Below are 16,960 nucleotides of genomic sequence, written 5' to 3' on the forward strand. Positions count from 1 at the left end.
CGCTTCAGCTCTAAAGCATTATGTCAACATTAAGTACGACTAATATGCCAACCATTTTTATACATTTCTAGAGGCATATTAAAACAGAAGATCATATGGCATCTCCCTTCAGGACCTTCACTATTTCCAAAAGTAACACAAATATTCCTAAAAATAGTCAAAATAACAGTCATAATAATTTTAAAACTATACTATCGATTTTCCATATTTTGCAAATATATGAGTTAAGGCAAAGCAAATGAAGATGTGCCTCAGAAACATATGGGACCAGTGAGCAATTCTACATTCTTTAACTGAGTATAGGTTTATCTCATTAGATGCAGCAAGTACATTTTCAAAGCCTAGATGCATTTTATATTCTGGTTATTTATGTACAGTATATTTATGTAAAAATGCCTTATCTGCTTGACAGTATAGCTTTTAAACCTTTAGTTCTATGATTCAATTCTGTCATGTGACTAGTATTAACTCCATCAATAAAACTCAATTCTCTCTGTCATGTGACTAGTATTAACTCCATCAATAAAATGTAAGCTCCAAGAAACCTTGCCTGTTTCAATTCTGTCATGTGACTAGTATTAACTCCATCAATAAAATGTAAGCTCCAAGAAACCTTGCCTGTCTTTTTCCTGTAACATTGCACAATGCCTGGCACAGAGTGGGCATTCAATAAATATTTGTTGAATAAGTGACTGCATCTGTAAGACACTTAAAACAAGGGCAGTTAAAGATATTTTCAATTCAAGGACAAGGCAGCATTCCAACAGATCAGGGGTGAAAAAACTTGAGTTCTAATTTCAATTCTGTCCCTTGATCACTGGTTGAATGGTGTTGGGCATATCATTCAAACTTTTGAAAGAATATTAGTTTCCCCATCTGTAAAACAAAGGATTGTATTAAATAATCCTGAAGGGCCTATGACTTTATTGCCTGCCATAAGTCACCCAAGGATAAACACAGATTAGATCTTGGTCTGTTTACTAAACCAGGTTAATATTTCCACTGTTCCTCCTCCCCACTGAAATGAGGGGAGAATATTTAATCAGGTCATTTATTTTCCTATCAACAATTTGAGTGCTTTCTTTTTCTACACACACATGCACCAATATATAGAAAAAATAGTTGCTGCTACACTTACAAATAATAAAAAAACAAACCTTAGTAAGATACATATACATTCGGCAAGGAGAAAGCCAGTGATATAGTACAGGCCTCAATAATAAATAGCAGACAAAACATCATTAGCTGTAACATCAGAAAACAATCATTCTCAGTGTTTCCTGCTCTTCATTACATTCAGGCTCTAGTTTTCAGAATGATAAATATGGATGGATTCACATCATTACCTGCTTGTTCCTCATCAACATCTACAGGAATAATTGCTTGACTGTCAGCTGGAGTATCATTTCCGCTCTCAGCTACCACCTCTCCATCTTCTTGCACCATGTCTTCCATTTCATTCAAGGCTTGAACAAAAATACACACAGAGTAAAAACTAAAAAACACATCTAAAATCACAATGGCAGGAAAACTGGCAGCCCTAAGGATTGAATAGCCCTGTTGATTACTAGGCCTACTCTGGAAGAACAGCATGTAACTGTTTTTCACTGTAGAGACATTAACAAGAAGTGTCCAATTATTCAATAGAAGAGGAAACACAGATGGGAAAGGATCACTTGGTGGAAAAAGTCCATCACCATAAGATGAAAGCAGGGAAAAAGGAACACAACTGAGAAAAGAAAGCACCATGTTCATCTCTGAAGATATTACTAAGGATGGCTATATGATTTCTCTCCCTCTAAGCTATTTGCTTAGGGATGGTGAAAGCCAGCTAAGCCAGGATATATTGGGCAAGGAAGCTCAAAGTGTACCTTTCATTTCCTTCTTTCTAGAGACTATGGTATCATTTATTGGCTAATGTATGGCAAGAATGATTAACAAACACACTACGTACATTTCTAACAGTGTAATTTAAAGGCTTTATGTGTATCAGTCTTCACTATAGTTATTAGTGGCTATCAGTAATATAGTTATCAGTGGCTATATTATTCCAGAGGATAAGTTCAGTAAACAACTTCATACTGATAAGCTTCAGTCAGTTTACTGCATCTTCTTAAGATAAAATAATGGTCACTTTTGCAAAAGACAGTGAATAAAATAATTCCCAGCTTTACCAGCTTTTTACAAGATTAAATCCAATCCCTGAAGTGAATATTCAAGGCACTCAATCCAGTACCTTCTTACTTCCCAAACATCTTTGACTGAGCTCAGTTTGAGTCAGGACAATATCAGCACTACCTTTTATATTTACTAGCTAGGCCATAATTCAGAGGGCAGCAGAGACTGTGTCTACCTTGTTCACTACTATAACCCCAGTGCCTAGGCATGCTCAGTAACTATTTGCTGTGAAATAAGCAAACCACCTGAGAAAACCAACAAAGGAAAAACAAGATCTTGCTCCTAAAAGAACTAAAGAATCTACTTAAAGAGACAAGACAAACTCATAAATTAACAAAAAAACAAAGAAAAATATGATTGAGCCCAAAAGACACCAAACAAATGTCACGGAAATACACAATAGTAAGGTTTGAGATTCCACGGAGACAGTGAAATTTCCTTTGGTCTTAGACATATACAAGAACACATTCCCCTGTATATTTAGTCTCCCACTTCACATTTTTGCCCAGCTCTAGCCTGCAATGCCTACATTTCATATAGAGCCAAATGAGGACCAACCTTTCCTAGAAACCTTCCGTGATAAAAGCCAATATATTTGCTTCTCTCATTCAATTCTGATGAATAGTATAAATAGCAGCTAATAATTAATATGTACATATTCTATCCCAAGATCTATGCTAAATGCTTTTATATATATTATTTATTTTGCACAATCTTATGAGGATGTTATTAATAGTCTCATTTTTGCAACTGAGGAAATGGAGGCTTACGGGTGCTAACGACTTGCTAGGATTTAAATTGAGGTGTTTCAGAGCCAACTAGACCACAGGAACTATGCATAAATGGACAATTTATAAGAGAATGCACATAATCTGCTAGAGATGTCAGACACTTAGAATAAGATCAGAATATACTTCCTAAGTGCTAGAAGTGTCCAAAAGTACAAGGGGAACATAGACCAAAAGAAAAAAAAAAAAAGAGCAACTAATTCTCTTGTTGCATCAGAGAGAGAAGGGTTCACTAATATGAGGTGATATTTCAAATACTTCCATACCAGGAAGCATCCTACATTTTTTAGAATAGTAGTTCAGTGATAAAAAGAACAGGTGTTTGTGTTATGATAAAGGTGGAAAGAGATACCAAGGCTGAAAAAGTAGCCTGGGCCCCAGATTGTGAAAAGTTTGGAAAGCCTTGCTAAAAATTGTTTTCTGTAGGCAGAGGAGAACCCCTAGAGGTTTTTATGCAGGAAATGGCACAAACATTCATTTGTCTGTGTGATAAGGTTTTCCAAAACTGCTGAGCAATTCCTTTTTACTTGCCAGAATAACCAGTGGAAATGCTTAACATAATACTCAAAAGTTTTCAATTTCTTTCATTGCATTCATTTGAATATTCATTGAGCACCTACTACAATGTGTTAACTGTCCCTAAGTGCTGAGAAACAGTACTGTTATTCAAGAGCTCTACTCTCATGGCTTTCTCTAGATGGGGTAGGGAAAAAATTTTTAAATAAAGTCATAATACAAATATCAGATAGTGTCTTACGTAACAAAATTAAAAGAGCATGATGTGATAGAGAATAAACTGGCAGCTACTTAAGATCAGGTGGTAAGGAAAGACATCTCTGAGAATAACATTTAAACGAGGACCTAGAAGTCAAGAAGAAGCCAGCTACGAAAAGATGGAGGGAGAGCATTCTAAGAAGTGGCAGCAGTTAGCACAATGGTAGGTGCCAACTGGCATGTTCAAGCATGGTGTGTGAGGTGGGGAGTAGCACTAGATGACAGGCCAGGCCAGATCATGCAGCACTTTGTGGCCCAATTCAGGAATACAGATTTTATTCTAAGGCATTGGGAAGCTCCTGAAAGGTTTTAAGGGATCAAGATAGTTTGAGGTTTATGTTTTAAAAAAACTGCCCTGGCTGCTCTAAGAACTAATTTTAGCTGGACAAGAGAGAAAGAAGGAAGCTGGGAAGCTCCTGAAAGGTTTTAAGGGATCAAGATAGTTTGAGGTTTATGTTTTAAAAAAAACTGCCCTGGCTGCTCTAAGAACTAATTTTAGCTGGACAAGAGAGAAAGAAGGAAGGCCAGTTTGAAAGCTATTAAAACATTTAGGTAAAAAGGTCTGGTACAATGGTGGTGCAATGAGAAAAGAGAGATACAGGCATACTGGAGAGATGTTTTAGAGACAGACAACAACACTTGTTAAAAGAACTCAATGTTGTGGAAAGCAGTAAAAAAAAAAAAAAGAAAAGAAAGGATAATATCTCAATTTTAGTCTCTGCTAATTAATTGGATGGTGGTGACCTTAGGCTAGTTAACATGAAAGTGATTCTTGGTTTTCATTTATTTTCTTTGTTTAACAATATTTTAACCTTAGGGCAATAAAACTTTTTTGCAATTTTACAGAAATTATGTAAGCTAACTTGTAATCAAATATCAATATTTACCAAATGTTTTGTTTAGCTGAAATGTTATTTTTGTTATAAAAAAAATCCTGTTACAAAACATAAGGCTTAATATTTGAGCTGTTTTTATAAATATATTAACTAATCTCTTTTATATAAAATCTGATTAGAAACTTATAACCTTCATTAAACACTGTAAAATAAAGGAATACTCACTGCCTTTTAACAAAATAATTTGTAGGAAACAATTTCTGGTATCAGAAATACTATTCAGTTGTTGACAAGTACCTGCCCAAAAGCATAAAATAAAATACATTTACTGGGATTTTTTTTTTTTTTTTTTCAGATTACAACTTGCCTTTAGGCTTCAAAAATAAAGACTTTCCAGAATCAGTGGCTCCTAAAGTTTAGACCCAGACCAACAGCATCAGCATCACCATGGTACTTGTGAGAAATGCAAATTATCTGGGCGCAGTCAGACATACTAACTCAAACTCTGAGAGAAAAGCTCAGCAATTGGTTTTAACAAGTTCTCCGGGTGATTCTTGTATTTTCAGTTAACCAGCCCACAATTAAGTACTCTAAATTATAAGACTTCTGAAAGTAGAAATCTAAGAAAGATAATATCCTTACCAAATTACACAATTTTAGTAAATTGATACAATAACTCTAAAAAAAATCCCATATTTTTGTTGAAGCTGTATATTATTTTAATAATAACATTCACCAGAAAACACGATAATTTATTACAATATTTTGTAACATAATCACTTAACTTTGGCTTTTAAAATTATACAATGTACTTCTCCTATGGATTGAATTGTGTCTCCCAAAAATTCATGTATTAATCCCCACTGTAAAAGTGTTGAGGATGGGAAATTCTATCATAGCAATTAAAAGGTAGGGCCTTTAAGAAGTGATTAGATTGTGAGGACCATTCATGGAGTAATAAGTTGATGGTTTAATGGGTGGTAATGGGGGTGTCGTTCCGATGGCTTTGTAAGGAAAGAGAGTGAGCAGGTTAGTTCTCTCTTGCTCAAGCCATGTGCCATGTGACACCACCCTCCATTGCCGTGAAGAGTCACCCCCCCACCAAGGCCCTCACCAGATGTGTTCCCTGGACTTTGGACTTTCCAGTCTCCAAAACTGTAAGGAACAAATTTTATTTCTTTATAAATTACCCAGTTTCAGGTATTTTGTTATAAACAACAGAGATGGACTAATACACTTCTTTAGAGTCAGTTACTTCATATGAACTAATGAAGTTAAATAAAATACAACAGAGCAATAAAGAGTGGCCCTGCTTCATTCTGGGGTTGGCCCAAAACCAAGTACAAGAGGCCCATACAGGAAAAGTTTTAACATTTTACATTAAGGAGAGTCAACATGTCAACAAATTTCAAATTAAAATAATTTTAAAATATTAAGCTTTCACCTAAAAAGTAAAGCCATCAATGTTGGTCATTTCAACTAACGTAATTCCAATATCCATTTTATTTTGAAGCATTGGACTTGTCTTCATTTGGATCAAAAAATCAGTCTTCCTACAGCTCCTTATTTTGTTAAAAAAATCTACCTGATGTGTATGTGTGTGTGCATACACGCAAATGTGTATGTAATAAAAAGTACAATTAAATATATTACCACCTAATAGAGACCAGTGAAACTAATGTTTTATACCAATCTTCATTTCTCTACAAATGCTGCCACTGCCTTTGATGTTCTTAGGCTTCCTCTTACTGAAGCTGTTTTAATTCTTTATATTGGCATTTATGGATTGCTTATTTTGCTTCTCAGATTTTAACAGTATCTGAATATACAGTACTTGACAACAGTCCTTCTAGGTAATTGCTAAGGCTGAATCCTTTCACAGTAATTATGGTTTCTTAATTCAAAATAGTTTTTCCTGTATCTTGACTACAGAAGTCTCTCATCTACTGAAACCACATTTGTAAATCAAATTTTAGGATTTAAGTTCCATTGTTCTCTCTTAAATCAAATACAGATACAAGTTAAGTCAAATATGTTCTTGAATGTATGTTTTGGTCCTTGCTGCTCCAACATGTGATTTCATGATGGAAGGCATGCTCCATTCTGTATTGTGAAGCCTATGGCCAGGTATTTTTCCAGTTGAGTCTATAATCTGTCCAGTACATCAACATCAACCACAATTGGGTTCAAGGGATTTGGGTAGTTCTGCACTGCAGCTGTTCTACCAGTTTCCCATAGACGGTCCAGTTTGTGTCCTCTGAAGTCCAGACCTTTATAGTGCCAGTCCTGTACAATGTATGATGGCACTTGGGACAATAAACCAAAGGGACAATATCTGACCTCATTCCTCCCTCTAAACCCTAGTATCTGCTGGCTCTGCACTTTTGTTTCTGTATTTCAGGGAGAGGGTATCAGGGGAGAGCTTTGTCTAAGAGTACTCGTGTGGAAATAAAAAAGTATGGAGCTAGATATAGCTGCAATTACTTCAAAAAATTAGAAAGGACAAAGCTAAAAATAAAGATTTGAAATTCAACAGCATATAGTTTGTACTAAAGCCATGAGACTGAATAAAAATGTGGAGAGAAAAAGAGAGATCAAGGACAAAAGGGAAATTGAGGAGACAGTGCAAGCAAAGAAAACTGAGTAGGCATGTCAAACAAATGAGGGAGGAGAACCAGGACAACAGTTTCAGAGATGCCAAGAGAAGTATCTCAAGAAGGTGGAGGTGGACAACAATGTCAAATGCTGCTGAGATGCCAAATAAGATGAAAATGGTGAACCGATTTGGTAAGACAGTCATCAGTGACTTTGCTAAGAGCCAAAGTGGAGAGATCTATAGAGAACATGTGAGGTGAGAAAGTGAAGACACACCTACAGACAATTCTTTGGTCAGGACATATTTGCTTAGAGTGACCCTAAAGGAAGTCATGCACTATACACAGTATGTTTTCATTACAAAAGCAGTTACATAATACCAGGGCACCCTATTTCTCATTAATTACTGTGTCCAAGAGAGCGGCAAAAGGGCTACAACAAAAAGATGGCTAGTAAAGATTCCTTTTCCATTTCTTACTGCTCAACAGAGAAACTGGAAAATTTGGTAAGGAAACAATCTCCATCCTCACTCATCAACAGAGGGGCAGATGGAGCCTATTAACATATGGGCTGACACACAGCAGGTGTTCAGTAAACATTAAAGAGTTGGACCTAAAATACAATAGGTCTTTATTAGCTCATGTACTTAATTTGCTAGATAGCTGTGAAGATAATGACTAAAAGTATGTGAAAGGTGCCAATGTCTAGCACATAGTTGGTATTCACTTTTTTTCAGTTCTAGAAACATACAAATTGGTTTCCACATTCATGCTAAAAGTATCTACCCATTGGTCAAGGAGATATTAAAAGATGATCCTTTGCCTAAATTCTAAAAGTTAAATCTCGGTTAAGTCAGGCCTCTAAGACTATCATTGTACCATAATCCCCACAGCATCTTGGTCTTTTCCATTCTGTAAATACCATTACAGATTTTGCAGACAAGGATAGCTTTGAAACAAGTAAGCAAACAGAAAAGTTTCACCTATCCCCTTACTTGCTTTGTCAAATAGTTACCTTCAATGTGGAAAGTGAGAAGTTGAAATAGGTGAAAAAGGAAACAGGATAAAGTCAGAGAAATATGAGGATACTTCAAAAAGTTTGTGGAAAAATGGAATTAAAAAATAACATGAATCTTTCCATGAACTTTATGAAGACCCCTCATATGATCCAAAGTAAAAGGCATTTCTATCTGGAGCTCACAAAAGATCTGGGTTACCGTCGGCTGCAAACTGCTGCTCTCCTGGCTGCAGGTCTTGTCGAAAGTCATTCTCCTCATCTGAGTCATCTGGGTGATGGTGATTGTTGTCGTGGATGTTGGCATTGTTATTCTGGGCATTATTATCATTTTCATTGTTGGAGTTCTGGTTGCTAACAAGGGCTGAGGAAACCCCAATTCCCGTGCCTGCACTCAGACCAACTCGAGCACAGCCCTAAGACAAAACCAAACCACATGTGTATTAATTTGGGTTAGAATAGAACACTTCATTTTTAATATTCCTTCATTTCATCTTTACATAAGAACTAATATTTACATAGCACTTTATTTATGAAGTGCTTTCACATACGCATAAAAGATCTCATTTAAGGCTCTCAAGACTTCAAGCAAAATAAAGTGTCACTAGCCTGATTTACAGATGATGAGGTACACAATGGGAAGAGATTTGCCCAACAGCACATGACCCGTGAGTGGTACAGCTGGGACTTGACACCCAGTATTCTGACCTCAAATCCTGAGCTTTCCCCTTTATACTGCACTGCTTCAACAGTGGGAATGTAACGGTTAATAACTGACAAGAGAGAACATAATTAGTTGATTAATTACATTTTTATTACTGTGAGAGTATAGAGTTGTATCTGTTAAGTAGTTTTAAAATAACATTTTGTACAACTGGGCAACCTCAGATTTCCCAGGATATACAATTAATAGAAAAGATAGCAGCAAAGTAAAACATTCCCCAAATAAATTCCTAATCCTTATTTGTACTTGGGCTCTTGATTAGAGATTTAATTTACCAACTAATTACTCTGAGTAATAATTTCTGTCTTAGCTCAAAATTCCAGCCTCACCCATACCTTACCTTCAGTTTACAGAACTGGTGGAAATAGCTTCCACTATTTCCTCTCCCTTCCCTGGACACCCCTCAATACCCATTTAGAAGAACAGGAGGCCATCTATAATTACAACCTCTATGCCTTCACCGAGACTGGCAGTAAAAAAATCCAACTATACCACTGTAAAGGCATATTATTAAAAAAAAAAAAAAAAGAAAAAAGTTACAGTTTCGTTTCCTTCCTTGAGTATCAAAATAAATAGACAAAAACTCTCAAATGTGACTTGCCTTGGGTGGTTCACGAAACATCTGGTCCAGTGAAATAAACTCCAAGCTGGGCAACAATTCAATAAACTGGCCAAAGGAATCCAGCTTCAAAGCATGACACCGCACGAGGTTGATATCAACCAATCGAGTCCATCTTGAGTGGTCTGTTGAAGAAATAACATCACAGAGAGAATTTAACACTTTCCCCACTACTGATGAATTTTGCTATCAGTCACAAAGACTTTCAATTCCTTTTTCTTTAACTTTTCCCTTATTTCATGATTTCTAAAACTTGATGACTCTAAACTATGATGTTTCTGTACCTAATTTCATGGTGAGAACTAAATGGCCTGGGAAACATTAACCTGGAACCAAGTCAACCCTGATTTAAATGTTATCCACTCAACAACCTACATGACTTTTCAGCAATAGAACACTGGATAAAGAAATTATGGCGCATTCACTTAATAGAATATTATGCAGCTATTTCAAAAGAATGAAGGAGAGCAGAATATGCTTGCTGATATGAAAAGCTCTCCAAAATATCCTTAGTGCATAAAACAAGCTACAGGACAGTGTATAGATACTAATATAAATAGTTTTTAAAAGCTATACATATACAGGCTGCAATATGCACAAAATAATTTGTCCAGAAGAACATACAAGAAACTGTTGATGATGGTTACCTTTGAGAAGAGGAGACTTTCATTTTGTACCTTTCTTACTGTTTGAAATTTACCAAGTGCATGTATTATTTTTACATTTTTAAATGTTAACAGGAGTTCTGAGTGATGGGATTATAGGCCATTTTTGTTTTCTTCTTTATACTCTTCTGTATTTAAGAAAACAAACAAACCAAAAACCCAATAAATGTTATTTTTTAAAGTGATCTATGCCTGCTACATCCTAAAGTTCATATTTCTCAAAAACTTCTTGGTTCATCTGGGCCAGGGACAGAATTTAACTTCTGGTAGGTAAGACATGTCCATTCTAATGAATAATCTCAGTAGAAGCCTCTGAGCCCTACCAGAGGACTACAGAGTGGCTTTTCAAGGAGATAAAGAGCCCTGTGAGGTGACTCAGCAGAAGAGACTGTTCAGTGAGGGGCTTTGTTTGGTTAGAGTGGATGTCACAAGGAAAACTTTCTCCAGCTCTGAATTTATTTAAAGATTTGTGAATTTAGGCATCTCAGATGGGCCTCTCTGAGAGAGGAAAATGAGCTCCTCCCATAAGGAAAAATACCAAGTGCTAAAGTCATACTTCTACATATAGGAGATTTGGAGGGAAGGTCTGAAATAGACTAGGATGTCCAGTCAATAGAAAATTTCATCACCTCAGATTATGTTTAATATGTCCCCTAATTAAAGATTTTAGATATACACACCTTTGTACTCTCAGATGATGTGCCATTTTGAAGGTAATTTGGGGAAAACAACTATAACATCCTAGGTCCTAGATAACAGCTAACCTTAATTTTATGTGCCTGACCCAAAGAAGTACACATAAAGATCAGGGTGCTTGAATCCATAACCTGGACAGTGCAAATTTCTAGGCAGAGAAGTTCAAGAGTTCGAACAGGCTTTGAATATACTTCCAACTCAGTTATTGAAAGCTCCCAAAACTTGTATGCATAATCCATATAAATTATCTACAATTTTCATAGGGAATGCAATCATATCAAACAAAGAAAATGAAGACACTTATATGATTTCAATATCAATAAAATACAGCTCTATTTTTAAGTCTACTGTACCTGAGATCCAATTGTATGGGTTATGTAGATGAGGGCAATTGTAAATGGCCAGATATTTGATACAGGAAAAAACTTCATTAACTGCCTTCATCCCTATATCGGTGATGATACCAGGATTTTCTACCACATCAGCTAAACCATACTTCACAAGGTCTGCATTAGCCATTCTGCCTAGAAAGAGAAATTAATTTCAAAGAAAGTCAAATTCTTAAGTGTCATAGAATGTTCCCAATTTTTATCTTAGCATCCAGTATGATCAGTCTCTATGATCATTTTGTGTCATCTGTTCATCATCAGGTTCAGAATCAGGTATAATTTTAGGTTAGGTATTCTGTATGTATGGTAGCACTTCCTGTGCAAAATAAGAATTTATATTGAAATCCAAGAAATAGCTAGTAGAAAAAAATTATTATCAATTTTTTAGAAAAGGAAAAGAGAAAGCAAAAATTCAAAGCATAACTGAAGGATATATGGGATATATCGTATTGGTGTATACCACAGTGAAGTTTTAGTTTTATGCTTTAAAAAAGAAAATAAAATCTTAAAATGCAACTCCCTTACCCTATAAGGATCACGTTTTGAGGTCTGGTGAGGACATGTGTAGAGAAGGATAAACTCTGAAAATTCAAGATTCACTTTTAAACCCCATGGTATTGGATAGTAAATATCACCTACCCCCTGAAAGTGGACTTCCATCTCAAACACTCACCACTGGGCATTAGTGCCTACTGTCTGGTCATGAACTAGGCTAGGTGGGTATAAGCAAAAGAGAATCCTCAATCCTAGATTATGCCACTGGGAATCACATCTCTTCCCTTGTCTCCTATCATCATTTCTCCCATCTGCCTGGCCCTCATTCTCTAAGCATTCCAGATGACTAAGAGAGCTCCTTGAAGAAAAAAAGGACGGTGTTTAGTTAGTTCACAGCTACATCTTTAGTGTCCAGCATAGTGCTGGGGATACAAGAGCTGAATAAATGTCACTCACAGTCCTTGCAGTCAACTGACACGCAGTACAAAGAAAACACTGTCACTCTGGTGAAGCTACTCCAAACATTACAGAGATTTATACCTTTGGTTCAGAACACATTTAAAACAATCAATCTACAGAAAATCCTTGAACAACGCGAGTTTGAAGTGCACAGTTTCACTTATACACAAATTTTTTTCAGCAAAATTGGAAAATTTTTGGTTAGGTATGTCATGAATGCATTACATACCTACTCAAACAGTTAAGCAGCTTACCTAACAGTAGGCTTAGCAAACTACTAGTAGTTAATTACTTAACTATTACTTAAGTAAGGACAAGTGTACCATGTGCTCAAGTAGTGTTACATGCAGATATTGCACAGGGGGAGGAGGTGGTTGGGGGGCTGGCACCCCTAACCTCTGTGTTGTTTAAGGATCAGCTGTACTCCAAATTCTTCCAGTCTTGCTTTCCATGGTCTCTCTCCTAGTCCCCATTTTTGGTATTTACTGGCATTTCTTGCAGATTTTACCTTAACCTATCCTTTACAATTGAGCTAAGCTATTTTCTTTAGCCTCCTGACAAGGACATTTTTCCTGCCCTTTGGACTCAAAATGACACTTGCCTTTTTCCTTAAGATAAATCTTAAATTGACTATTCCCTAGGTACTGTTTGCATAAATGCTGCAGCCTAACATGACAAATTCAAGTCTTACATTCAGTCTTTTGAGATTACCACCCTGTTCCTGTTCTTTGGATTTCCTGCTCACCACACTCCTTCAAAACCCTGATATCACCTGGGATCCATTTTTGTTTCTATTCTTCCTTCAGACCACAGATAGGCTAAAAGTAAGAACTACCATTTACTGGAAACTTCCTAAGTGTCACAGATTGTTATAAATGTATATATCATTTTTTTCACTGATTCCTCATATCTACCTAGGAGAAAAGTAGGAAATGGTCTTATTTCCATTGAAAAAATGAGAAAGACTTAAAAAGTAACTTGCTGAGGTTCCATGACTAATTACAAGCAGGCCTTAATACCATCTCTCTTCAAAACTCGAGGACTAAAAACTATTCTATACTGTTTCTAAGGTTTTTACCAAGTTTTCCATCCCTATCACCTTTATATGAAGATCTGAGATCCTAAATCCACGTAAACAAAGAACCCCACTCTAAGTATTCATCTTTGGGTCACTGAGTTCCTCACACACATTATCAGTATCTTAACCCGTGTCAGTCACTCATTTATCCCAGTCACTTTTCTTTATTCCTAATACAGAGCATCTGCATTTCAGCACATCCATTTCCCCAAGCTGGTACTGTCACTCTTACCATAAGTTTAGGGGACAAAGACGGTGCTTCTATTTATCTATTCTGCCAAACCCTCTGTAACAAAAAAGTGACTCAAATTTTACCAGAGGTCACCCCACCTCCAGGAGAGATGTTGCAAATCTAAATTACTGAGAAGGGAGAGACTAAGTGAAAGAGTATGAATGAGAAGTGATCTCTCATTTCTCTCAACATGGTCTGTTAGAGGCATTTGGCATCTACTCTGAAACAAAGAATTGTAGGCAGTCTTTGGAGGAACAGAGAAAAGTACACATGCAAGAGAAAGGATTGACTGCAGTGAACAAGGAGAGAATGGATTATAAAAAGGTCAAAACTAAGAGACTATTAAATATGAAAGAGACTTAAAGAAGTTGTGTTGAAAAGTATGAGATAATGGTAGTCAAGAAGATAAAGTGTTTTTATGCTGTTGAAACTGTGTATTGATCTATGTTCTAGTAGGATACAAAAAAAAAAGAAAAAAAAAAGAAAGAAAAAAGGAAAATGTGTGTTGAGGGGAGAGAAACACAACAGGAAAATCTGTGTATTGATCTATGTTCTAGTAGGATACAAAAAAAAAAAAGAAAAAAAAAAAGAAAGAAAAAAGGAAAATGTGTGTTGAGGGGAGAGAAACACAACAGGAAAATAATTGGTTATAAAGACAACTCTCGAAGACAATCCTTGGGTAAACCTAAATGTGTTCATCATGAAGATATAAAATTTTTCAAGTTTTAAGTTTTGGAAAAAACAGAAAACAAAACTATAGAAATAACATCAATTTCCAGGCGAATAATTTTAAGTTACTACATGGATATTGTAGAAACACAAAGAATGTTAGCAACCTCATTCAGTAAAGCTTAATATCAGATACATGAATTTTATATGAAATTACTATACTAGTTTAGCTTAAAGCTATTTGGAGAAAAGCTGATCTTTTCCCAGCTATACAGATTTAAGGTGATTCCTATATTAAATTGGCTAGAAAGGGATAATTTGACTTTTAAAAATAATCCTTCACCTGAGAACTTCAACAATGAAAAAGTAAAAACAAAAACAAACAATCAAAAAAAACCCCACACAACTATTATTGTGATATATATTAGAAATGAAAAACTGTCAGTGTTTTTTGACCTGGACTGTGCTGATCAAAGGAATTAAGCCTTCTTATTTCCTCTACAATGCAAGTTAGATCCAAAGGAAAAAAGATGCCATCTGGGATGATAGTGAGAGTTCAAGAAAAACTTGTTGTAAGTCACATGGGAAAGAAACTAATTCTTAAAAAATAAAAAACATGTTGGTGATGAAAATTTTCTGGCATGTCTTACTAATGCCATATGAAAAAGTCTGAATAAAGAATTGACATGCATTCAAACCCAAAGGAATGAGTTTCCAGTTGTAAATGAATTCTACAAAACGCTGTGAACAAGCCTTCCAACAGCGATCACCGTTAAATGAATACTGACCATTATGTGCTCACACTATCTGGAAAATCCAGAACCCTCAGCGGGCTTATTATGGAAATGAAGAACATGGGCAGAGAATGGGACCTCATGTGAGAGGACAATCAAAAGCTTCAAGAATTGTGGCAGATCAAATTCAACAAATGGAACCAAGGATGACATTCTGTGAAAAAAAAAATGAAGGAGAATGGAAAAGAAAATTGGGCAGTAAAGTGGAGGCAATATCAAATGTAGGTAAGGATCTTTCTTTTTTTGTGCTGTTAGTCACTATATTTTCTATAATACGCTAAAATTAGAAGTAGTATGAAAAAAAAATCACTGACATTTCTAATTTAAAAGTTTCTTTTTCAAGAAGCAGGAGCACCTAAGATTCTAAGTTGTCTTATATTCAAGAAAACGTGAAACATCCCAATTTGGACTTCAGTTTGTCAAGTAAGTTCCCTATAGCAATTCTAGGGGATAAAATGGGATAAATCTTACTCTGCAGCAAAAACTCATCTACATATCCCAGATGAAGGGTTTCAAACTGAGGGAACTCCAACTCTGCCATCTTTAGGGCAGAAAAGACACCATCTTTGGTTAGGGAAGGCTGGATCCGAACTTCATGTAACCTATGAATAAAGAGATACAACATATCAGAGTAAAATGAAAGCCATCGGAATCAAAGATTCCTCCTAATGTAAGGCTTTGAAAGGAATTTATAATTTTACTGGTGTCACAGATGTGAACAACTTTTCCCTCCTCCATTGAAAAATATCAAGGATGTTTCCTTCAAAGGAGTATTTCAAAAGTGTAGGCACATCTTAGGCAGTGCAATGAAGCTAAATAACAGTGAAAATCTTATATCCTTTCAAGTGCCTTCCTAAATCTGATTGAGTCAAGATGAATTTCTTTAACATCTTTATGCTAGCTGTTAATATCCCATTTTAACAAAGAGTATAGTTTTATGGTAGGTTACAATACCTACTTACTTAAACTTAGAAACACTGTTTTGTTTTATTTTACTTATATTCCTAATATTCTACTGATGGAAAGTAAGAGGTTTGTTTTTGAGTAAACTGAAAATATGGTTAATTCAATTTAAATAAAATATAAAAATAAAATTAGAGGTAGACCTCTGACATGTAAGAGATAATAAATGTGGCATAAAGTGATATGAACATGTGGTTAAAAAATATAAAGCTGTTACAAGGTCATATTTTGGAAAAGCCAATTTACAACACTGATTTCTGAATAGTAATTATTACTAATGAACTAAAACAATTCAGAAAATCATCCAGAGACTGAGACAATAGTTCTTAAGAGAGCTACGAACACCAGAACTTCAATGCTGACTTCTGTTGGACTCTCTGGCACTTCCACATAGTCTACTGCTTTTCTCTGATATGAGACCACACCCTTCCAGAGTTTACTGGGTCTGGAGTGTAGCTCAACTGGTCACCAGTTATAAAATTAAGACTTATATTACGTAATACCCATCTGCTATTTAACTTACTGGGTCTGGAGTGTAGTAGCTCAACTGGTCACCAGTTATAAAATTAAGACTTATATTACGTAATACCCATCTGCTATTTTACTGGGTCTGGAGTGTAGCTCAACTGGTCACCAGTTATAAAATTAAGACTTATATTACGTAATACCCATCTGCTATTTAAACAACTCCTTTGTATTTTAAATCTGAATAAGGCATGATCAAACTTCATACAAACATACATATGTATTCCCCCAAATTTTTGTAAAACAGAAAAAGACATGATTCTAAGACAAAGGACACAATGTGAATAGGAAACATACCTACGGGCAGCAGTGATGATGAGGTAACCAAGATCTACTTCAAGAGCATTTTTGCAAGCTCCCAAAACAATAGTGTGCAAATTTCTAAAACCACCTAATTAAAAAAGAAAAGGAACAAAAACAAGGATTTCTTTTAATCACAGCACTTTTAATAAAGCAGTTATACAAGG

The 16,960-nt window shown here is 35.6% G+C and overlaps 1 protein-coding gene and 1 pseudogene across 6 annotated transcripts in view; both read right to left on the minus strand.

Annotated features, from left to right (window-relative positions):
• The window catches only part of FBXO38 (F-box protein 38), a 56,558-nt gene that overhangs the window by 15,835 nt on the left and 23,763 nt on the right, over positions 1 to 16,960 (minus strand). For all 6 annotated transcript variants that reach the window (XM_008585812.1, XM_008585811.1, XM_008585808.1 and 3 more), the window contains exons 8-13: positions 16,791 to 16,884; positions 15,477 to 15,607; positions 11,243 to 11,413; positions 9,511 to 9,653; positions 8,388 to 8,601; positions 1,347 to 1,466 (exon numbers count right to left, since the gene is read on the minus strand). In XM_008585812.1, the coding sequence (XP_008584034.1) occupies positions 1,347 to 1,466; positions 8,388 to 8,601; positions 9,511 to 9,653; positions 11,243 to 11,413; positions 15,477 to 15,607; positions 16,791 to 16,884 (873 nt within the window). The remainder of the gene's footprint in view (positions 1 to 1,346; positions 1,467 to 8,387; positions 8,602 to 9,510; positions 9,654 to 11,242; positions 11,414 to 15,476; positions 15,608 to 16,790; positions 16,885 to 16,960) is intronic.
• Positions 6,272 to 6,921, minus strand: LOC103601409 (annotated as a pseudogene).

This window comes from Galeopterus variegatus, unplaced genomic scaffold (assembly GCF_000696425.1).
Source record: "Galeopterus variegatus unplaced genomic scaffold, G_variegatus-3.0.2 Scaffold3725, whole genome shotgun sequence".
Classification (NCBI taxonomy): domain Eukaryota; kingdom Metazoa; phylum Chordata; class Mammalia; order Dermoptera; family Cynocephalidae; genus Galeopterus; species Galeopterus variegatus.